General features: G+C 37.9%; 1 protein-coding gene across 8 annotated transcripts; it reads right to left on the bottom strand.

Moving 5' to 3' along the window:
- Positions 1-123: 123 nt before the first annotated feature.
- ATS1 (phospholipid/glycerol acyltransferase family protein) lies at positions 124-24039 on the bottom strand. 8 transcript variants are annotated; one of them, XR_015976629.1, is made up of 14 exons: positions 23269-24039; positions 22010-22107; positions 21428-21541; positions 21192-21289; positions 19861-19918; positions 14526-14627; positions 14363-14424; positions 14159-14269; positions 11680-11758; positions 9004-9123; positions 8747-8860; positions 2737-2888; positions 865-1050; positions 124-539 (listed from the first exon to the last, which is right to left on the bottom strand). XR_015976629.1 is itself a non-coding variant. In XM_088718922.1 (13 exons), exons 1-12 carry the CDS (start codon positions 23624-23626, stop codon positions 2754-2756), a joined length of 1449 nt encoding a protein of 482 aa, XP_088575048.1. In that variant the 5' UTR covers positions 23627-24039; the 3' UTR covers positions 124-539; positions 2737-2753. The 8 variants fall into 8 exon arrangements, 4 of the variants coding, with proteins under 4 accessions (XP_088575048.1, XP_008800067.1, XP_088575050.1 ...); XR_605240.5 differs by having other exon boundaries at positions 21428-21514; XR_003387059.3 differs by having other exon boundaries at positions 865-1006; positions 21428-21514; positions 23269-24021.
- Positions 24040-25451: the final 1412 nt, after the last annotated feature.

Genomic DNA, 25451 nt, shown 5'->3' with positions numbered 1-25451 from the left:
CATGCTACATCAGAAAGGGACAGATCAGTATGGCAGAACTGGTGAGTGCATAGGATATCAGATGATCAAAAGGGTCTTAAGTTTGATGATGGAGGCAGCTGAGGAAATATAAAGAATTAAGCATAATCAAAACAAAATATCCATGTTTATATTAAGAACTTCACCCATAAAACGAAAAAAATCTGAAGCATCATGGGGATAATATGATATACACAAAGTGTGTATCATATTAGAAAAATAAATGCTGTACAAAAGTGTATAATTGACATTAGAAAAATAATAAAGCAAGAACATGACTCGTCTATTTTTGATACATCAGAATTTGAGTTTCAAGGCATGTTCCATCTCCAATATGCCCTTCAAATGTAAATACAGTAGCGCATGAGAGCTACTTGCCATGAAAGGAGCAAATTACCGCAAAAACATCAAGAGGTTGGGCCACCATGCATCACATAAAATCTCAAATGATCTTTTCGCCAGCTGGTGCAACAGCACTGATATCTTGCTGGAATACTCGGATTGCAAAATGAAATTACATCCTGCAATCAAGGATCAGGCACTTATTGCTCTCACAAGATATTTGCTGCCACATATCTACATCTAATTTAAAATAATAGACTGGGTTCAACAGTTCATTGAAACAATACTGAATGATGGTCGACATTTTTTCAGGTAAACATTAATTAGAGAATAAGATCAGTAGAGATAAGTTCCAGTGTAAGCATTATTCATCTAAGACTCGGTTTTAAACTTCATTCTTGATGTCTTTACATTTCTTGCTATCTAAAAGCAGGTTGCTTTGACTGTGTGAGAATGTGAAAGTAATTTAATTGTAAGGTGATCAGATATTTATAATTCCTGTACCTTTTAAATGAAATGGGAAAATTGTATGCTGCACATGCCCAGGGGCCTGCTCAATTGCGGAAAGAATGCAACAGTAAACAGTATAGAATGACTACCATCCATGGCTTAGTTAGTATACAGAACTTTCACCACCAGCAGAAATCTGTGCAGGCATTTAATCAGATAGCATACAGTGGGCTGATGCATCTGTCAATCAAACATGTACCCTTAACTATCAATTTCAAACCAGAGTGTGGAAACTAATAACATTTTAACATGCAGAAAAATTCACTATTAGCAATTATTTTAACATCAAACATATTTCATTGAGGGATGCAATGAGATGTCTAAAACAGATTGGAACTTATCAATGCTGCATGACCAAGCAACTGTTACAGCTATTAAAGACAATTTTTTTCAACAAAATGATTACTTTCACCAGCACACCCCCAGTAGATAGATGGTTGTTATCATGCAATCTGAAACATCTTCATATATGAAGCCTCCATGAGATGTGATGTAAACGATTGCCAGATAACCCAGGCGGTGGAAGGAGAAGACAAACTATACTTAAGCAAATGCCCTACCCAGGCACCCAGGCAATTACTCATGCAACTGACTTTGCACAAAGTCCTGAATTTAGCTGCTATATTTACAATTTTAGATTTTATACTGTTTCAAGTAAAACTAACATTTTAATATGCCTCATAGCATGTACACTGAATGTATTTTAAGCACTTATTGACAATTGAAGACAACTTTGAGTTCTGTGGTAATTCTAAGATATGCTTGTATAGGAAACAAATTAGAACTAACAACATGTGTCACTGCTATCTAGCTCAAACATTAGAAACTTTGGTGCTTCCTTGATGTCCTTGATTTTGATTGATTGCCTTTTTGACTACTACTACTATGTCTTATACTTAAAGCAAGGAAACCTCGTTTTTTCCATTTTTACTGAATTGGTTGGAGTGTAGACAAGCAAGCAGAGCCCAGGAAAGAGGTCAGACCGTCATAGAGCAGTCGAAAGGAGTTCTTTGGTTTTTATTCCTAGTATTACTACGTAGAAAGAAGAGTCCTTTGCCTTAGCACGGAGCGATCCTGCTTGGACGAAACAAAAAATATTGTCGATGAATAGAAGCACGTCTTGTTCATTAACATCCCGGAAATATTCCACCATGGTTAGGGCAGTTAAACCAACTCTCATACGAGCTCCCGGCGGTTCATTCATTTGACCATAGACTAAAGCGACTTTCTATTCCGCAATATTTTTTTCATTAATCACTCCGGATTCGACTTTTTGAGGGTTGGATCTCAGATTTAAGTTTTTGAATGAAACATTTTGCGGTCAGTCGTGCATCACTTTTTTCTATTTTTACTAAAGAGATTAAATCAAGTTAACTTCTTTTTTTAACATGGACTTCCTATCCTTCACATAAAAGGAAAAAGAGAGATTTCTTTACAGTCCAATCCAGCGCATGGCACTCCTTCTTTAGCATCAATGTAGCATTCGTAAAAGAAAAGGCCACCAGAAAACATTATAGATATTCATTTTTTTGTACATATGCATAAACATATAGATATAAACCCTCCATGAACACATATCAACATGTAGTTGCTTCTGCAAACATAAAAGGCGGAACAACATTTTCCTTCCTTTTTAACAAAATAAAAATGTGAACATGCTAAATCTTACAAAATGCTTATGAATTGCAGTAACCTTGGAAAAGAATATATCATATGAAATAGCAGCTAATCAAAGATGCAAGTAAATTTATAAAAGAAGCAGACCAAAACAAATCCAGTTCACATACTAATGATTCTAATTCATAGCACATGCACTAAAGATAGAAATAATTAAGAGAAACAGTACTTGAATCATGAGGAACCAACCTCTAAGAAATAGAAGATTATTGCCATGGTTGAGAAAGTGAGATGGTGGAATTTGATGCATTTAGTCCTTGATGTCCATATATAGCAGACTTAAGCACATTGTATTGCTCCCTCACTGAATTATAGAGAGCCTGTGTAAAAGCCTCCTTAGCCTGCAGAAACCCCAAGTATATCACTTGAGATCTGACATGACAACTGAAAATTGATATACTGCAAGTCTTTAAGTATGAGACAATGCATATATGAATTGACTATAGCTACTTTTTGCACAAATCATGGTATGCCGTACCGTACCGGATGGTACCGGGCATACCGTACCGGTATCAGTACCAAAAAAAATTCCATACCATACCGTATCGATACTATGCTAGCGTAGCACCGGTACGGGATCCGGTACCGGTACATCGAACCTTGGTACAAATAGAAAAAAGAATGGACTAGAGATCTCTCTAAAGAGTAACAAGAAGGATACAGTTGAGCAAAGCAAAATTGTTAGGCTAGGTATTTACCAGGGAAAAATAACAATATATTATTAAAACATGTGCATGAATCTACTTAGTTAGTATAAAAGTGGTATTTCATTAGCAACCATGCACTAGTAGGTTTGGAGGAAGAAAATGGGAGAGAATGTGGAAAGAAATTAACGGATCTTTGGAAGAAAAAATGAAGGCAGCGAATGGTTTATAAATTAATTAAATTAAGCAAGAAAGTACATTAAAGACAGTTTTAATAATAAATGTGCTAAGAAATTTGATACTAATGGACCAATGATCTAATCATAGCAATATTACTAAAGATTAGCAGTTAGAAATTTTAAAAGAAATATGAGGGTGCAATGACCAAGAACAAGACGGCAGAACAGTAAGGGAAATTTTGGCGTCCTTCATCAATATATATACACATCAAAGACAATTACTACTACAAAATTGTACCAAATGTGATGTGGGTGTGGATGAGGGAATTGTTTAGAGAGTCTAAGATATTAGTATGAGGAAAGAAAAATGGTGGTAAAATGTCAACATCAAAAAGGCTAGTAAGCAATAAAGAGCAAATTGCAAAGATAACTTGAAAAAGACATAACTACCCAAATAATAGCCAAAAGGCTGGATACAAGGTTTTCCGTAGAGATCGGTACTAAATTGTACCGGGTGTGTACCGTACCGTATCGGTACTGAACCAGTATGCTATACTATACCGTATCGACACTCGATATGCTGAGTTGTACTGTACCGAACTATGTACCAATACTAATAGGATGGTATTAGTACAGGATCCAGTACCGAGATGGCAAACCTTCGCTAGACATATTAAGTACGTATGAATGATATGTAAAAAATTGTCATGCTTAAGAGAAGTGAAGAATATCTAAAGATCAAACTAGAATGTTCAAAATACCTGATTTAGATTATTTGACTAAGTATACAAAGATCAAATATTAAAAAAAATGATCTAAGGAAACATATTTGGATCTTAGATATTTATTGGTAAATGAGCTTGAAATTTGTTCTTCAGTTCCTTAAGGGTATACATGCATATATGGAAGAGGAGTACATGAGTGGTAACCAAGAAGGAACCCAATTAAAAGATGAGTTAAGAAGAGAGAGAAAGAGAGGGAGTGAGAATAGAAGGAAAAAAGAAAAAAGATGGGCAGACTCATGAAGATACTCATGTACTAAATGAGTAATCCATGCAACCCTTACTCAGGTTGGCTGAATAAGTGGACGCATACTAAAAAATAAACAAGTCATGATTCAAGCATAAGGACCTGATTGAGACCTGAACATGAAAAAATATAATCATAAGCAGGTAACTAATGGTAACACTCGAAGGTAGGAAATAAAAAGTATCCTGACGTGTTTTGTACTCTCTCCACCAATTGGTTCATATATATGTCCAATTTCCAATTTAAACACATTAATTGGAACAGAAGTGCAAGAAAATGTCTCCACACAAAATGTCTCTCCAAAGTCCCACCATATCACTATTCCTTGCTCTAAACCTAATGCCTCCATCAAAGCCTCACCATTAAGAATGTCCGTCCTACGACCAAATTGAAGGCATTCACACTCTACCCTAAACCTAAACATATAGTATCTCTCTGAAAAGACACATTATTATTTCCAATGCTCCAAAATTGTAAATACAACAAGACTGATAAGGCTATAATGAAGTTCCTAAAATTCCTGAGAAGTTACAACTGAAGCACTTTATTTGTTTAGGCAACAAAAACCAAGTCAAATAAGCAATAAAAAAAATAAAAAATCATGGTTATCAGTCAATTTTTAATAGTTGTTTGATAGAATTCTTTAAATGATTTCTAATACCATTGTTGTCATCTTCCTCATGATCAGGGTCTGCGGTACCGATGGTACCGGTGTAAACCAGTTTTGGTACGGCACCGAACCGGTCGAGATAGGAAAAACAAAAAAAAAATGCCTCGGACGCGCGGAAGCGCGCGGGCACACGTTCGCGTTACCATAGTGGCATTAAATGCCCCTCTATGCGGCAATTAAAGCCCACGTGGGGTAGCCCACGTGGGCTCGCTGCCCCGCACGGCGAGCCCGCGCGGGGAATCGCGGCCAGCGTAGGGAACCATGTGCGGGCACGATTCTCTGCGCGTGGAATGCGAGCAGGCTTGCAGTTCCCCACTTGTGCCCGCTTCCCCACTCACCCCTGCGCGTGGGCACGCTGCCCCGTGCGCGGTTTTTTTTCCTTTTTTTATTTTTTTCCTCCTCTTCTTTCCGAACCCTCCTTCTCCTTTCTCCTCCACTCTTCTCCTCTCTTTCCCGGTTCTCCCCGTTCTCCCGCGAGCAAGGAAGGAAGAGAGGTCCTCCTTCTCCCGGTACTTGCCTTCTCTTCTTCTTCTATTACTCTTTATTTTCTTCTTCCTCTTCTTCTTCTCTTCTTTCTTCCTCTTCTTTCTCCTCTTCTTCCCCGCTTCTACCGGTGCCAATTGCACCGGTTTCGGTTCAGTATCGGTTTTCACAGCCGAACCGTACCGGTAGCTGTCGGCACTGGTTCAGTACAGCCTGAACTGACCGGTTCGACAGACCTTGCCCATGATCATTTGTCATCATATTACTCTTAATCAAGATCCGCCGAACCGGTACCGAACCGAATCGGTATGGCAGTGGCAGGTGGCCCATACCCAACTCGACTCGAAACTGAATTAACTCGGTGTGAACCGGCCAGTGCCAGCCGGTTCTGGGCGGTAAAGAACCAGTTCCAACCATTCCAATATCGGTTCTGGCCGATAGGGGACGAAACCGAGTAGGCGAATATAAATACGAACCAACCCAGTTTCGCAACGGGTCCGTTTGGTACTGCCTAAATTGGGTGGTTCGGCAGACTTTGCTCTTAATACGATATCTATTACATCATATCATTATTAAAGTTACCACTGTTTCTATTACAACTACTATAATTATTATTAATGCTTTTATAATTCTTGTTGTTGATATGTACTACAAGGCTGAATCATGGGCTTTGAGAAGATTTATGGATTTGCACTAGCCTAAAAATCAACCAAGCCATGCTGAAGCCAAAGAAAACCTTTAGTTACCAGCATGTGTGGTGAACAGCATTGAAAATTATGAGTTTGCACCAAGCCAAACAAAATTCTCAGTTTGGCTTCCCTGAATGGCAATCATAATCCAATCCAAGATTCATCAATCTTCCTCTCTTAGTTTCAACTTTCAAATGCTTCAAAAGAAATCTGAATGCCCTCCTTGACCAGTTTGATTTAGCTTTTACTTCAGATCATCAGACCATTTAAACCAGTTGTCCAACACTTATCTCTATACTTATTTTGCCGCTGTTCCATCTTGACATATAATCTTTCCTAATGACCATTTTCTATGTATATAACTATGAGATACCAATATATGACTATTATATTGCCAGCGATGCCTCTTCTGAATTTGTACGCACTTAATTACCAATCTCATAAAATATAGTAGCTTCTTGGTCATTTTTACCCCTCACCTTCAATGTGTGAGGGATGCAATCTTGTCGGCACAAGCTTTTTAAGTTCCTTCCCACGACTCTTTTCTAGGTAATTCCAGGTCTCTTCCCTCCTTGTCACTACTGACAAAGCATATCTGAGCTACACTTCTTACCTAAGCCTCTTCAGGTCTTCACTGGACATGACCATAATTGGTTCTCAACATTCTTGATTATTCCTAGTTCTAGCATACATCCACCCAAAAAAAAATTTCAACTCTGCCCACTTATCTTGCCCAACAAGCTGAATCATACACCATAACAAGATTTACTATCATCCCAACTCATGTAACAATCACATACCAAATGGGAGTCCCAGATGCATCATTTTCCTTCATTCAATTGGCTCTCATTCTATTAGACTTATTATATCTGTATCTTATTCTCCACAACATAGTCAAGATGACAAAATAGTCACACTGTTTCTTGGCCATCAAGTTTGATTGAACAAGATTTTTAGTTTCACTAATTGGCATCCCACATAACTCTAGTTCTACAGATTTTAAGTGTAAAGAGATATGGAAATGCACTTGTCTTGTCACAACTATTTATTATACTCTATGCATGTTATGCATGTACTTACTTCAGTATACACCCTAACTTCTTGGTTCCGAAAGAATTACCCACCATGTTGTTCTGTTATAGTATCATATGCTTTCTCAAAGTCATTAACCATATGTTGATACGTCTTCTCTCTAATTCTTTCCATTAGTTGCTTAAGCATGATAACAACTTCCACTTTTGATGCTACTAGCACAAAATTGAATTGATATTTTGCATATTTTTTGTTTTTCTTAATGCCCGTTCCATAGCCCTATTCCATAATTTCATTACAAAAATTATGTAGTGTGGTGCAACTGTGTGCAATTTTATTCCTGGAAATAGGAACCACGAAACAATTTTCCTTCATTTTGTCTTAGTTGTCCAATGCAGATGTTAAATATGTAAGGGGACTTGGTATGTGTCCTATCAGTTGGAAAATGCAGATATAGATGCAACTACCAGGTTTAGTCTCATGTGAACGTACAAACAGATAGGGACACATATTAGAAATTATGCATCCCTCCAGATAAAGTGATGGGTGCCGTGATATAGTACAAGACCAGGCACAAATTTTATGTGCACATACCTATGCTTCTGCTAAGGATGGACGTAAACATAACATGTAACAGATCCATTGATATGGCAAATCTTGAAATAATATGATTGACATGGCTGAGATATGGCAATAAACATGTACTTTTACATATGTAAAAAACCATTATATAAAGCCCAATAGGTTATCACGATGACATAGTCCACACTCCATCCAGTAGCATTAACATCCACAAACTCCATTTAATTATCACTCAAATCCATAGATCAATATCCGTACTCTATATGGTAATGTCAACATCACAACATGTAACATTAATCATCCATCATATCCATCATCAAAAGATCAACATTTATTGAACCAAAGAATATGATGTGCCTAACCAAAGCCTTTAAAAAAGAAGTTACTTAAAATTTGTATCCAATATGTATCCTGGTCATTTCCAACAAGTATCTGTATCTAATATGTATCAGATCATGTTGCATGCAATTTAAAGTATCTGTAAATCATAGATATGCATCCTTCAATGCAATTAAAAATATCGTTAATTGATAGGGTGCAAAGGATTAAGACAATCCTAAAGATATAAGCCCTTTCTAGAAAAACCAAATTACACCACCTCATGGTGCATTGTGTTTGACCCAAAAGCAGCAATTTCTCAAATTGTATTCTGGATATATTGCAAGTCACTACAAGTCATGAGCTGCATAAGAGAAATGTAGTCTACATGCATTTTTTTTAAAAAGGAAAATTGCAGATTAACACACAATGCAGTTCATCTTATCATTGGACATATAAACACTGAATTGTAAATAAAACCATATGACCACCCAATTCATGCTTTGAAGCCAACAAAAATATTATGCAGCATTAGTACACAGCTAAGAGATTAAATTGATAGCTTATAATAACCTCTTCAGGAGTCTCACAGCCAGAAGTAACTTCATTGAAGTTCAATTCTGGAGCCACCGATAAGCCAACTCCGTGGAAGGAAACTGTTCTTTGCTCACCAACTTGCTTTTCTACCTGAGAAATACAAAAAAGGGAAAACAGAAGATGATGCTGTCCAATAAAAAAACAAGCAAAGTTCGTGTGCTTGTTCTGTGTTTGTTGGGGAGGTAGTGTTATCTAATACATTCACAAACTCTTAAATGAATGTGAGAGCATACCTGTGGTGGTGGAGGCATGACTTCATAACATAGCAATGATAGCGGATATATATGCCCTGGAACACTAGAATGCTCCACAAGCCTTCTCATATTGTCCACCGAAGACACATCAAATGGTGCCTGACCTTGTAAATATCAGTACCACTAATATATTACAGATAAACACAATGAAAAGGCAAGCATAAGGGAAAGAAAGAAGAATCATAAGTATATGTTGATGCATGCAAAAGCACTTCTGGAGTTGTGAAAATTATGCGTAACATCAGATGTAGACAAAGGGAAACACTGGTTATAGCCATACTTCAGTTCTACCTTCACTGAATCCATTCACAAAATTAAAAATTCCTTGTTGATTCTAGTTCTAAAAGAATCTTACCATGACAAGGATTCATATTTTAAGGATTGACTGAGGTTGTTCTAAGATTTTATAATCAGCTTCTAATGAGGTTGGAGAAGAAACATATCATGGCAGAGGGAACAATACTATGTTGCATGGGTAGAAATGATGGAACACAGAGCACATGGGCTTAACATGGGCATATTAAACATGAGGATGTTGAGGTCACGGTATGGCACAGCAGTGAAAAAGCAAGTCAAAAAAGTTCACAGTTCAAGGAGTCTAAGAGCGGCTTAAATGAAGAGCATGGAAAACTACTTGAAATGTTCTAGTCATATTTGAAGGGATGGGGGGAACTTAGGGTATCCCTCTTTTTTTTTTTTGTCACTGACTAATGCAAAACAGTAAGTCTAAAAAGATCTTCACCAAGAAAGGAAAACCAGAAAACTAAACGTACTCCAAGTCACTAATTAATATTATAAAGCTCAATGGCTTACATCCAGGGAACTCAAGAAAGATAACTTAATTACATAGCATTCTGAAGGGCATGCAGTGGATAAAATGTATTACAAAAGAAGCACCTAGCAAAGTGCCCACAACAATGTCTTGAATCCAAGTATCGAATTTCTTGTGAACATTCTACACATTATCCAAAACTTGGGTAGCATGTTTTCCTTCAACATGACACCAAGAAAAGCTGACTTATACAAAGATACATACAGTTATGATTGCAATTCAGGGGTTCTAATTCATTTCACTTAAACTAAATCCATAACCTTACTTCTTATAAATCATGATAGCATAGGCTATAAGTTTAAGAAAGTGAACTTGTCCAACAAAATGCATGTTATTTATATGCCCTTTTCTCTTTCTTATATAGTCCCCTTGTTTTCATTTCCTCAGAATCTGACATTTTGTCTGCTTTCCTTATATCAACAACTATTAATTGTATCATCTTTCATTTATTTAACACTGCTAATGTCGCATCATAGCCCAGAATCATTCTTGCATTTATTTAACACTGCTAATTGCCACATCCTAGACCAGATGAAAAAGGTGGTGGGCAGAAGTTAGGGTGACAACCAGTTGCAGAAAGCTTGTTCAATTATGAAATGAATCCAAAATTCTAAACTTGATATTCGTAACTGTTTGGACATCACCTTAACAACAGAGATGGTGCTAAATAGAATGCCTGGCGAATGAGGATTCAGAAAGCCAGCTGCAAATAGTGTTTTGATTTGTTTCGCTTATATATTCAATTTTTATGGAAACTATTCTATCACTACCTTTCATGTTCTTTTCCCCCCAAGTCACCATCCTGTACTGCAATCTTAACTGTAATTTCTTTACCTTCTTTTCCTTTATATACAAAATTTAATGAAGTTACTTGACCGCTATTCTTTGCATTTGAGCTGTTTATCTTAGTATGTTATCAAGCAGAAATTGGGAAATCTGTTCCTAGGATGTAATAGAAGCAAAACTTGATTCTTTGTGGACTAGCATTTATGACAGGACCTACTGCACAAAGTTATTAACACACCATGCAGTGAAGGCAAACCTCATTGTATTATTTGTAGGAACATAGCATATATATGTATATATACACACACACACACACATATTATCTACAAACACAACGTGTATATTCCCTTAAACTGCAGGACCTTCATATCCAAAAGAGTTGCAGGGTACAATACTCCAAAATGATATACTCAGATCTTTTAGCTTGAATTTTCAGAACTGTTCCTTTCTCACGATTAGGAAAGGCACTGTATAGTTGAATGAAAAGCCGTATAGGATGATAATATACTATAGAATATGAGACCCTTGAAATATCACTAATAACTTCTATTAGGATTTTAATAGCCCATATATGCTGCTAATAAGAAAAATCATATTTAAAGAGGAAAAGGACCAAAGAAAATTCTGCTACATGCCAAAGATGGATCTATGGAGTTTTTTTTTTTTTGCCGCAACGGATGACTCATACACTTCTAGTATGGATACATCCAAAAAAGTCAAAAAAAAGCAAGTCTTGGAGCGATCTAGGCAACTCCCTCTCCCAAACCCACATGACCCCTCCGGAGTGAATGGCTACATATGAAGCCACCCAATCTGCGGCTCCATTAGCCTCTCTATAAACATGCATGGCCTGGAAGGCAACATCGCCACTAACCATTGCCCGAATACGGAGTTTCTACAGCCTCACTGTCTTCAAAAAATAGCAGATCCAGTATAATGAGTAGAAAGAAAAATCAATGCTCATACAGTCATTAAAAGAATGACATGGATAGATCAGAATAGAGACCAAAAACCAAGTTGGCTACAAGAGAACTTACAGGATGCCACTCCCCCGTGATTGGATCAGGACGATCCCTGCCACCACTTGGTGCAATCCATATTATTTGCGATCCACCCCTACATTTAGTAAATCTGAATCAGAAGATATACACAAATAGAAATCAAGCCATACAAATAAAAGGAACCCGTAAATCTGACAAAATAAGCATCAGCAATCAAATCATTAGAGAAGCGTAAAGATCACAAGTAAAACATATATTCTCAGAAAGGGAGAAATGTAGTTATAGTTATTCAATGCTTGAGCACTATACTATGTAGGCAATAATATAAGGAACAATATCAAAAAGGAAAAGCGAACCACAACATATGAAGCTTCTAGAACTAAGCAAATGCTTCCATCGCTGGAAATATATGTAACTCCCATATCTGAAGAAGAGCGACCAACAATAGAACTTGAAAATTACTTAACTTATTAACTAGTCATTTTATATACTAGTATTCAGCACATGCAATGCACTTGAGGAAAGTTATTATGATCTATGTGATTTGTTGTCTCAAAATCCTCATAACTTATAGAGGAGTCAAAATTTTTTGGTAAACCATAAATAAGTCCAGTTTCTTTGAAAGTGATTCTGCTAATCAAATAGGGACAGTCAGCTGATATTTGGACTTTGGAGTTTCAAAAATCCTGATATTTTAGGATGCACTCCGGTATCTCCGGGGCCGAGGCAAGAAAGATGGATATCGCTGGAAGACTTGAGAGAGTTGAGCAAGAAATAGGAGAGGTGGAAAACGAGAAAAAGTAATCCAATTAATCACGTGAGAGTCTGTTGAATGTCTGATAGACATCTCATGAAAGTTCTCATTATATATTAGTATAGATGGGGAAATACAAAAAAAGTTCAACACAAATCTCTGACCAATAATTGTGCAATAAAGGACTGTGAAAAAGATTTGCAAAATGTCCATTCCAACTGAAAAAATCTCTCATAATAGCCAGTCTAATTCAGTGATAAATGAAGCACAAAGGAATGCGAGTATCAAAGAAATCCCAGCAAACATTAATTCACCTCATGACAGAAATAATTTTTTGGATTATGACAGCTACAACTACATAATATTGTATCATGAATTCCCTTACCCATTTTTCTTTTAATTGATAGTAAGTTACATATCATAAACTAAAAGTCCATACAAAGGTGAGCAGGTATCTCTAGAGTGTATGTCAGTACTCGTAGTGACAATAACTAAAGTGACCAGAGGGTACACCAAGGTTCGTCGTCTCGGTACCGAACCCTGTACCGATGCCATACTAGCACTGTTTCGGTACAGTATGGTACGGGGTCTTTTCAGCGTACTGAATAACGGTACGCCTTATGAACTGTATATTGGTACCGAACCGGTAAGGTATGCCCCGTACCACCCGGTTCAAGCCGGTACGGCGAACCATAGGATACACCATATTGGTTGGAACCTAAAACATCAAAAGTAGATCAACAAGCTCGCAAGTTTGATGTTCACAAGACTAAAAACATATTTAAAGTCATAATCATAGCCCAATGCCAGCAATTGACTCAACATGTTCTTGCATGAGCAAAAATCTTATTTAATGATATATTTTGCCTTAGGTGCCACTTGAAAAGCTTTCTAGCACTCCCACACTCACGAGTTATTGCTACAGTGATCTTATGATTCTTATCTACTTCACTTACTGATTTAATTCGAATTAAAAGACATCTTCATAACATGGTGACCTGGGGAGCGCATAGTGCTTAAGCAGAAGGCAGATACTTAGGTAAAGTAATCGATGTTCACAAATGTATAAGAAGATATATCACAAATTAAAAAACAGATTAACTAAAGGTACAGTTTTAGCTAGTGACAGATAATACATTAGCTAGTGAACTGGCTGTTCTCCCTACAACTTATACAGTACGATAAGCTCAAAGATCAATGTTAATGCAACAAGCACAATTTATATTCAAATATCTGCTAATTTCTCCTTAAAGCATAAGATGTCATCAACAGACATCTTAGAACAATCATAGTTTCAAAAAAGTCCAAACAGCAACCTTTCCATCTTTTTATTGTCTTGCCAAAAGCAGCATAAAACCCCTTTTTTTCGAAGATGTCAAGTTAAAAAGAAAAACAAAGTGTAGAGGCAAGCAACATAAGACATGATAGACATTGCTCTAATTAAGTATCAGTATAATTGAAACCTTCATTCCATGAGCAAGGTAACAGTTTGCTTTCTGTTTACGATCAAAATGTTATAACTTCATAGTGCTTATGAGCCTGTTACAATTTGCGATTATGTTTTCTTCCTTTTCTTATAGTGATGTGTTTTAAGAGTTGCTTAGTAAAAAAATGGAAATTTCAATGACCTGTAGCAAAAATTCACATAAGCAACATATGTAACAGAATGATGTGCTTTTCAAAAGCTCATATGATTTGAAAGCACAGCACAGTACATATTTCTCTTGGTAAAATTAGGGGAAAAAAACAACACAAGCATACTTTAGAAGCAGAGCCATTTCCTTGAGGCTTCGGGTATTTGCTCTTCTTTTCATCTCGATTAGCTCAGGAACATCATCCATGTGCTTTTTTGAATACACACACAGAAGATTTCTGGTAGAAAACAATATATACCAGGATGAATAAATAAACAGTACATTATAAAAGATATCCATGCATATCAAATTAACAAGGCATCACAAAGACCTTCCCATGCTGAAGGGCTTGCAAAGTGGATCTGTAATAACTCTATCTCCTGCAACAAAAACCTGATGCATAAAAAATGAAGTTGATCCATATCAAACTATCATAGTATACTTTATTAGCAGTTGACAAATATATTCAGAAGGATGATAATAAGTTGATCTACCATGGTCTCAGCAATATATAAATTCGTCCTCTCAAGCAATAATGCAATAATTGCCGGATCCGCTTCCGACTGATGGTTGGACATCAACACAATATTATGGCCCTATACAAAGTACAAGGGAAATTTATGACCACATATGGAACAACTGAAAATTGCAAAAAAATAAAAGAAGTGGGCAAATAATTCAAGCATGTAGGCGTACCGGTCGCCTACCGGACCAGTACGGTTCCGGTTCGGACCGATGAGAACCGGTACCGAACCTGCTAACAGACCCGCGCGGATGCGCGCGAGCCGCGTTAAATGCCACAGAGTGGCATTTAATGCCACTCTAAGCGCATTAAATGGCCCATGCGGGCGCACTGCCTCGTGCGGGCGCGTTTCTAAGTGCGGGGCTCACTGCCCCGCACGAACACGCGCGCGCTGTGTTAAATGCCACAAAATGCCACTCTGTGGCATTAAATGGCCTACGCAGGGTAGCGGTTCCAGATGTTTGAACTCTATTTATTTGTGCTAGTAATATCCAAGACTTCTGTACTGAAAATAGATAGAGCGACAAAATTCGGAGCCAATATGCAACATGTTAAAATAAAGATTACTAAAGTCTTCCATAAGTAGTCCTCATTGTGCAATACATGAATTCAGCCTAGTGTAGATATATAGCTTTCTTTTCTATTATTCTCTCTCCAGCCTATGAAATTATATAAAAAAGGCATGTTAGCACCCAAGTACTTCAACATATTCCAGAATCAACTTCAGAGCTAGACTCAGTCTTCGACTTTCAATTGACAAAACATATCCGCTGAAATTTGATTTAGCAATCCTTGTGATCTTTTGCCTCATGTATGCCTCATCATAAGATATTCCCCTATGAAGTTCATCAGAGTTCAATAAAGCAAAATTACACCAAAAAGCAGTAGAACATGGCAATGTGACAATCGTATAGAGCCCAACTTTGTTATGTAAATGGAATGGAAAAAAAGAATTGGTTGAAGACATGAGAATAACAACATATTTGCAAGAGAATTCAAATGGGCCCACTAACCAACAAAATATAACAATACATCCCTATGCAGAGACATGAAGCTAATCTATTATATAACATGAAATCTAGTGTTTGTGTTACATGAGGTGCTCGCATTGTCAGCAGCTCCACATCTTCCACGTAGGTGAAGTTTCCCATGTTGGATCCCGTTTAATTAGGGCAAGTGTCCCTTGGATTTTGTGAATTCTGATTATAATAAGGGCATTAAGGTAATTACGTAGTAGTGAAGGGTTACCTTAATGGAGGGTGACTCTTCATGGGTGTAACTACCTGCAGCGTTTGGTCCCTGGAGAAAGCTATAAATAGCCTGTTAGACCCCTTCTCTAATGCACGTATTAAGAGCTCTCTCTCCAGAAGATCCTTCTGCTAATCGCTGTTTAGATCAGAGTTATTTTCGGTTGATCACGATTGCGGATCAAATTGCACACATTTCAGAATTTCGGGATGGATCTAGCGAGTCAAGGTATGATTTATGATTTATTGAAGTTTAATTATTTCATCAATGGTATCAGAGCGAATAGATCCTAAAATAAATCATACCCGTTTCGTCTGTTAGTTGCAATGAGTTGAGAGCCCATGTTATTTAAACATGTGAAGTATTTTTGGCTAGCCGATGTGGGACAAAACTCCTAACTTTGGATGTTGTCCCCTTGCCCATGTTACTTATTTAAGTGGAATTATGTTTGTCTAGGCGATATGAGACTAAACCCTTCACCCTTTCCCCACCACCTTCCACCCCTATTTGAGAGTCAAGAGAAGAGAGAGGACTCGGGCCGTGGTCACACCACTGCGGCCCGTCGCCCCGTGCGGCCGACGCTGGCATCCGGCTCGCCGCCTCCCGGCGACACCGAATTCGGTGGAGCCGCCGGCATTCACAGCCGTACCATGCGGAGCCATCCTCTCCTCCTCCCATTTGGCAACTGGAGAAGGCCAGCGGCCCCATGACCGCCATGGGTGCGGGCAAAGGAAATAGAAAAAAAAGGGGGGAGAATGAGAACTCGGCCATAGCCATGGCGGCCGACCGCCATAGCCCAACTTTGTTATGTAAATGGAATGGAAAAAAAGAATTGGTTGAAGACATGAGAATAACAACATATTTGCAAGAGAATTCAAATGGGCCCACTAACCAATAAAATATAACAATACATCCATGTGCAGAGACATGAAGCTAATCTATTATATAACATGAAATCTAGTGTTTGTGTTACATGAGGTGCTCGCATTGTCAGCAGCTCCACGTCTTCCACGTAGGTGAAGTTTCCCACTTTTCCCTAACTATATCGCCTCTATGTTTAAAATCCTTTACCAACCAACCACATGGCCTCTTTATCTAGAATACTTTCTCAATACAAACATCTAGAATCCTTTTTGTTTGTGAACTCCTCTTGAAACTCACCAATGTGTATACAAATTTCCCACTTCATTCTGCTGTTCGTGTTTTTCGAACCATATGCATCACATGTGCCAAACAATAGTACATCTTTACTAAATCTTCAATGGTAAGTACTAACAAGCAGTGTGTGAAATCTCCATATCATTGGAGAAAACTTCCAGCTTTCGTTCAATTATCATGATGATGTCTTTAACAAGCAGTTAGAGAAGGGGGAAGAAAATGCGCAAGCAGCTCTTGACCAGGTACCCTACTATGCAAGAGGCATGTAATGAAACATGAGCCACAAACTCCACAGCAAGCAAAAGTGGCTTGCTACTTGCCTGTCTTTTTCCTTTAAACCATCACATGTGAAAATCCTTTTGGGGCAAAGTATCTGTATGCCCTTGTAGAATTTTCAATGGAGTATTAGCATTACATGAACCCCGCCAGTTAGCATTATAAATTCTTCGATTACAATGAAGAATTTAGGAAATTAAAACCCACTAAAACTAACCCAAACTCTTCTTCCTCCATTTCCTCTCATGGTGCTTTATGGTACATTCCTAATAATTTAGATTTTATCAAGCGGCTAATTTCTCAGATTTCCTCCACCCAGGATGATGGACCAGGTTATTAGTTTTCACTTTTCAATATCAAAGTCTACTACAGATATGCTTTCAGAATTCTTATTCCAACTTTCTATATCTACTGAAATGTTGCTGTTTTATGTAGAGCTCCTGTGAGTCCTCATTCACACTTTTGTCCTACTGCGTTAAAAAAAAATTGATTCATCTCAGACTCAAGGAGCACGTCATGGATGCAAATTAAATGCAAGGATGAAAGCTTGGAACCTGGAAACACGTCCAGCTGATCAAAGATAAGATTAAAACTACTTTTTCCAAGCCCACCATACAAAGTTCCCCATCTCGATACTAGCCCCGTCCTATTACAGTGTCGGTACATGGTACATTACGAGATGGCGAGGCTTATTAAGTTGTGGTACGGTATAAGACTACATATTAATACGGTATGGTATGTCCGGTACAGTACGGACTTTCTAATCTCCTTATAGAACTTCTGCAACAAATCACTAAAACAAATTTTAGTGCCACTACTGGAGGCAATAAGTGTAGATGCAAGAGAGCATCATCTTTAACTAAGGCGAATGCAGCATCCAAAAGGAGGAAAACATTTTTTAAGGTCATAGACAACAGAATTTAGCAATACATTTTTCAGTTTTTTTTCCTTTTGACATGCGAAGCCTGAACATCAAACTAGATGGAATGCTTGTGTGACAAATAGATCGTGGTCACAAGAGCTGACCAATTCCAGGCAAACCAACACGTACCACACCAGACCAGTATCAGGTATTCAAGCATGCTTGCCCACTTTGACCCATGCCAAACTATGACTCAGTGCCAAGCAAAAAGTCCTTTTTTTTGTTTACTCTTTTTCTTTCTTCTTTTTTTTGTTTGTAGGGAGAGGGGGAGGGTTCAACAAGGCAAGACAGTGGCTAACACAATCTACACAAGCAACACTAAATCCTTTAATAAACAAATAATTAGGGAGAGAGCCTACCCAGGAGTCCTAATAGAAACAAAGATGTACTGGACTAACAAGTAAAAGCAAACAAGATATTCTAAATATCAGTTGTTACCCGTTCTTATACTAGTAAGCATAGAAAGTAAAAGAGAATTGTTGTCATAATGTCATGTAATATTAGGAAAAAGGGACTTCTTAATTGTTAGACAAGCAATTCCTTGTAGGTTGAGCTCATTTTTTGCATACATTAGTCACTTGCGGAGAATGGCATTTCATTGGTACAATAGGCACATACTGATCACAAGGTTTTCGGAAAAAAAAAACTAAGAGATAGAACTGAGCTATGTCGAAGATACAATTTTCTGGAGGATCAATTGAATTTATGGAGGGATTTAAAGGAAAATCATTATATGCATTTAAGTAGTCATCCTTAGTATGAAAAACTTGCTGATTGATGTAGACATGCCAAGAACTTAGCCAATTTTATAAGGCTATGGTTTAGGCAATGGTAATCACGCTTTGCCGAACCGATCCGAACCGACCGGGTCAGCCCGGTACAGACCCGTCCGGCCTGAAACCAGTACCCGGACAACGTGGATACCAGTTCCAACTGTTTTCGAGCTAGTACCGACCGGTACGCATGCATACCAGCCGCGTATCGGTCTCATACCGGCCCGTACCAGTGCGAACCGGCCGGTTCGCATCGGTACCAAATTTTTTTTAGCACAGCGCGTGCGCTGTGGTGTGAGGGTGCATGGCCCTTTCATGAAAGGTTGAGAACATAAAACCTCAAATTTCATTCCCAGATTAAAACTAATTTAGTTGAAGAGACAGCAGAATAATCTCAGGGCATCTTCAACACTGCTAAATAATCAAATAGTTCTAGACAGAAGAAGAATCTTAATAACATATTTAGATGCATGTGCTATGAGACACGCAAGGATATTTATATGCATTTCATTCAAGACAATACTAATTTTAACTCTTTAATAGCGGACAATGATAAAGGAGGGCCAATGCATGATGCTCCTGCCACTGTGGGGCCTAGGAGGGTCAGAATTATACAGCCATACCCCGCATGCAGAGAGGATGTTTCTACATTTCAAACCATGATATCTAAGTCATAATAAAGTAATGTTACCATTGCGTTAAGGCTCACCTTCAATTGATAGCAGAGAATGATAGAAACTATTAAAAAAGAATGTCATGTATGGATTGGAATAAAAATTATGTGATCTCTAAACATTCACTAGCTTCTCATTATATGTTTTTTACTACACAAGAGTGAATGTGAATTCAGGATCAGAAAGTAATTGTTCAACTATCATCTAACAACAACATGATCATTCGGGTATAAATTATGGATGGCACTTAGGCACCTGCTGAAGCTTCTCTTCCATGTCAGAGAAAATGGAGATGTTGCCAACGTATGATCTTCTGAGGATACAAAGAGAAATGTTAAAATGTTGTGGAAGACAAACCACATCCACAGCTAGAAAGGAAATGCATTTGAATGAAGCCTTGGTTTGTACATTTAGAATAATGACCTGTAATTTTCAAAATTTCAAATATAAAGCAACTTTATCTTAAAAAAATGCTTGCTGTTAAACCCATTCCAAGATTGTCAAATTGACCACCCCATCAAGTCTTTTTTGGAATTAAAGGATAACAGAAGAAATGCCTTTAAAGATCTGCATCATGATAAAACTACGAGGCGTTGGTCCAGCTTTATTCCCGGAGGATATGAAAATCTAAATAGTAAACTCTTTATTTTGGTAATCCGACCAACAACCAGCAAGTATGATGCACTAAAGTATGAAATTGTTTCACAACAGCCTGTCAACCTGACATTAACCATCTAGATTGGTGTCAACTTTCTAGCCAATGCAATGGTGAGCAAGCGAAGGGTTCAACATGAGACCTCGAAGATCAATTGGCAGGTCACATAATCCACCTTGTTCATCACCCAGTTAAATGTCCATGTGATCAGAGAGAGAAAAATTATTGTAGTTATAATGCAAGAGTTTAATTGGCTAGAGAAAAGAAAGAAAATTGCTGGATCTAAAGGAAGGATTGCCACCTAGACTTGTACCAGAAACTCCCATAACCCTAGATGACCAAAATAAGTTGAAATAAATAGTACCAGAGGATCTGATTTTTCTAAGGCAATAATTATGATAATATCTCATACTAATCAAGGTTAAGGTATCACTCATGGCAGAGATAAAAATGACAACTGCATCTCATGTACCATCAGCACAGGAAATGGAATTTCCTCGCTTATAAAACAGCTATAATGGAATATCATGAGATGAGAAATAAACAGACCAAATCTACTTATTTCAACTTACTTTGTAATCCATTAGAAATACTATGTGTAAATACTATATACTTAGATAAATCTATTCGTTATATGACAGCTATGATCTACTTGACACTGAAATTAACACAAATGAAAACAGACAGAAAAACATATAGTATTTACATACATTATCATCATAATAACACTATCAAGAGAATCTGCTAACATTATATAACCACAAGTAAATGAACAAAAAAAAACAGTATACTAAACCATGATCGATCACATTTATTTCAAGTAATCCAACGTGTGTTGATGCTTATACATTAACTAAGCATTTTAACAAGCCATACCCCTAAGATGAGGACTATATGATATAATCAAAAAGCACCGAAAAATATGAACCACCTGAAATCTATCAATGGCCGGATATAATTTTGACCAAACATATAGTAGTCAAAAGGTTCTCGAATTGCTTGGTGATGAGGTGAAAAAGTAAAGGGATCCTGCAAGAGATGCATAGCTTTGTCATGCCACAAAAACACCTTAAAAGTAGCTTTGGGAAGAAAATGTTTTGATAAAACACATGAGCACATCTGCAGGTAGATGGACAATTTGAGAATGTCAAAGATGAACAGTCAGACCTCTACATCCAACAAAATTCGATCAAATGCAACAGCCATATTGGATAATATGATCTCGTTTGCTCTAGGATCTCCACTTTGCAAAACCTGAGAAGTTTTAATGTTCATTGAGTTCTGCATCAAGATAAAGAGGAAGGCAGATTCCACAAACAAGAAAACAAGAAGAAAATTTTAACTGTGCATAAATCAAATTCGTCAAGAGGACAGCCAAAAAATTTTAGAAGAAGGTTATATTGATACATAAGAAATCCTTTGATACATTTCAACAGAGTCCAACTTGTGCATTGAATTATGAGAATTCAATGAGATGCAAGAGACGATATTGACAGTTTCAAGAACATAATAAGAAACATATAAACAAAAATGCTGCAAATCACATAGCTCATTTGCACCAAGAACACATCAAGCTAGCATAATCATAGCCAAACCCACAGATCAAATCAAAGTACCATAAGTGATTAACTACTCTAAGTAAGCAATATATTAGTTATGCCCCTTGAATAGTATTTAAACTACAAGAAATAAGAGCATGAGGAAATTTTGTATTTTACAGTTTCTACTGCAACTGAAGAAATTATTTACCGCATTCCGGTAGTTATAATAAAGCGCCTCCAGCCCACTAGCAATATCTGAAGAAAGCCTTCCAGCTTCCACTTCCTTTCTAATATAGGAAAGCAGCTCTGCAGAAAAAGAATGATAACAATAAAAAAAGCTGATCCAGAAATTTTATGGATTTTTTAAGGATTCCAAAGTAACTTATAAGTCCACATGTCCTCAAAAGAATGCATGGTCTTGCATAATATGTTTCAACATTGCTGCATACACAACATAATGTAGCAGAGCACTTAAAGTTCATTCCATTCAGAAGTTCCATCATTGATGTAAGGTTTGAAAGTATGATGGTGGCAAAAATGTCAAAAACTCTATGGAAATCTGATGTCTCAAGTATATAGCACTACCAAATGTAAGCTCAAATTAAAACCAGAGGACCTTAAAAGGCAGAACAGTATGGTCTGGAAAAGGCTCACTTATCAAAAGTTGCATGTCTAACCCATCTATCTAGCATCTACCAAAAACTCTATTATCCAGTACATAAGAAGTGGCTGGAAGAATCCAACCTAAGTAATGTACCCTTATGAGCAGGACACAAGCAATAAAAAAAACAAAAAGGTTGTTAACCAAATCAGCAAGAAACAGTTTATATGCAAGGTCAAGAACCAATGAGTTCGTGAACATGAAGCACAACCCTGTCGATATGTAACAGAGTATACAATGAAATAACTTGAAACAAGTAACATAGGCTTAAGAAGGTTGAGTCATAAGTCCATTATCTTAATCAAGATTCAGTCTTTCTAACATCTGAAAATTATAGTGGCTTCCCTACAGGCACTGGTGAAACTTCACCACCTGTTGATAATTTTGAGGAGCGATCATTTTACAGCAGAGTGGAAGTAAACCAAACTGATATGGCAAACCACATTTGACTAAATTGTTTACTACATGTAATGCATTGAGGAGGAATGACCATGGCAGACGAAGGTTGACTGCAAAAGAAAATAACCTAGGCACTCTTCAAGAATACAACAATATATCATGCCGTTCTTTTGGAATATAGATTCATGTCAGATATGGGGAGTTTCTTTAATTTTCGAACCGGATGTCCTTCCCCCCATTGAATGTAGAGGGCTTATTATTTTACTCATTAACTGTACACATAATTAGAAATCAAGAAACGCATAGCATTCAAAACCCTCCAAAGCATTCAAGAACCAGAAACAAAAGTAATCATAACAGGACAAGTATGAAAAGAAGCAAGTGGGAAAATCAAGAAAGAGCCTAACCTTCTTCGCTCCGAGCCCGGAAAAAGGGCCGGGAATGCCCGACCTCCTCCTCCGCCCCGGTATCCGACGCAAGAACAGCCCTCTTCATGGCGCTCTTCCACCCCCTCGCCGCAACCTTGCTCTCCACCGCCTCCACCACGGCCTTCGTCCTCGATGTGTAGATCCCACACGGACAACGTCGAAGGCTCGACCGAACCGAAGAATCCAGCGATGTGCAAGACCGCGAAATCAAAGCCAGAGATGATCCGCCCCCAAAAACCGAAAACCTAGCTGCCGAAACCGATCCCGAAACGCGCGGCAGAGCCGAGAGCGTCAGCATCGCCGTCCAGGAAGGCGAGAAACCAACGCAAGAACTCATCAAACGATCCAAAGATCCACTCCCGCCGCGAGAACGCTCATGGAGCTCCCCGAAACCCTAACGCTAGATCCCTCCCCCTCGAACTCGAAGCTGATCTCGGTGGGAGAACTCCGTCCCAGAGACCCGTTGAGAAGTGAAAGAAGATAGGCGCTTCAACAACGACGGGAGCGGGTATTCATAGACCCACCTCCTTATCCGCGGTCATTGGTCCGATCGAAAGGTTTGCAACTCCAAAAATCACGAATTTACAAACCAAGAAAACATTCATTTTTCTAACATTTTAATTTTAGTGGGTTTTTCGAAGAGGCGGCGGGGGGTGCGAAGAGAGGCGGAGGAGGATGAGCGCACCGCGCCGTGGCAGCCCAGTCTCAGACCTCCGAGTAATGAGATGATGCAACGTGGCAGCCAGCATTGGATGCGATATACGGACGGAAGCATTTTATACACGTGCCTCAGGCGTGATGCCGGGACCGCACGGACTTCGGCGGACACGAGTCACGAGCCGAAGCGCTGTTCACGTGGTGGACACGTGTCGATCCGCGTGCCACTGAGACGGGACGGATAAGCTTAAGCTAGGGCCTAGGAGGTGAGTGATTGGATTCCGGCGAATTGGCTGCCGTTGGTCTGATCCAATGATTCCTGACCGTCCGACAGAAGTGGCCTTGTGATAAGATCTTGGAATCTTAATCATTTAATCGGATGTTTTGTCGTCAAGTTATAATAATTCGAAAAAAGCATTGCACCAAAGGGACTTTCTTAATTATTTTGATGGAGTTAGTGAGTTCGTGATTGGAACTTTCAATTCTTAGTTTCCAGCTTCAATTAAATTGTAGGAGCCACCGATGACGACGACATTGGACAAAATTTTAGCGAGTGGATGGGCTTGGATCGCCTACGATGCGCTCTTTGAAATTTTGGGCAGAATGTGGGGTCGCCATGAACGGCCCGAGTGCAAGCAGAGTTGTAGCCATTCGGAGGTGGTTAATAATTGAAAGTCCAAAAGGACGTTGTGGAATTGAAACATTGAAGCGATCCCGATAAGACCAAAGCCTGATGATGGCCCGAGGCTAAAGCTTAGTCACAAGCATCGGAGCTGGATTTCACGAAGAGTCAAGGTCTCAATAGCAATATTATGCCTCATAAATAATCAAATCTTGTTTTATGATTTTAGTACTAAATTATAGATTGAGATGTACATGAAATACTTTTGAATTGTAAACTAATGATTTCTTATGTTAGCAGTGGCCGTCGTGATGGTGGTTTTATTATTACATAGTTTTATTATTTCTAGGTTTAATCCTTTAATTCTATCCAAACTTTCAGTTAATTTTCTATAGTTTTTGTTTTCTTTTCATTCTAAATCTTTGCCCACTTTGAAACATTGGTTCATGACAAAGAAACATAAACAATTAATAATACAAATCTATTACTCATTGGTCACATTATTCGTAGAATTATTAAAAGAATTAGCAATCCTTCAATAAACTATAATGAGACGAATACTTTGTTGAAGTATTTATGCAGGTTAAAACAATTTATAAAATAGCTAATAATTTATTTTTGAAAAAAAAAGTTAGTTGACTGTCAAACCATATATGTATAAGAAATAATTTGAACAATCAAAATATAGTTCCTTTCATCAATTATTGCAGCTGAAACTACTAAGCAATGAATCAAGCACAGTGTGCTTGCCCCATTCTTGTGTATCCTATATGCATTGAATTTCTCTCCTTTTGAAATATTATTTTTTGTTTTATTAAGAATTTGTATCTTGTATGCACTGAAAGTCACCCACTTGAAATTTTATTAAAAAGTATCAATAAAA

The sequence above is a fragment of the Phoenix dactylifera genome, chromosome 3 (assembly GCF_051530095.1).
Source record: "Phoenix dactylifera cultivar Ajwa chromosome 3, Ajwa_hap1_PhDact_Kaust_v1.1, whole genome shotgun sequence".
NCBI lineage: Eukaryota > Viridiplantae > Streptophyta > Magnoliopsida > Arecales > Arecaceae > Phoenix > Phoenix dactylifera.
Note: the sequence above shows the minus strand (reverse complement) of the source record. Positions and strands in the feature narration are given on the sequence as shown.

What these genes read in the sequence shown, in the direction of transcription:
- ATS1 (XM_088718922.1), bottom strand. Translation starts at nt 23,626, where the DNA reads ATGAGTTCTTGCGTTGGTTTCTCGCCTTCCTGGACGGCGATGCTGACG. An exon ending in TATATATTGCTGAGACCATG is followed by an intron (nt 14,425 to 14,525) that starts GTAGATCAACTT and finishes TTTATGCATCAG; the next exon opens with GTTTTTGTTGCAGGAGATAG. An exon ending in GCTGTGAGACTCCTGAAGAG is followed by an intron (nt 2,889 to 8,746) that starts GTTATTATAAGC and finishes GGGTTTCTGCAG; the next exon opens with GCTAAGGAGGCTTTTACACA.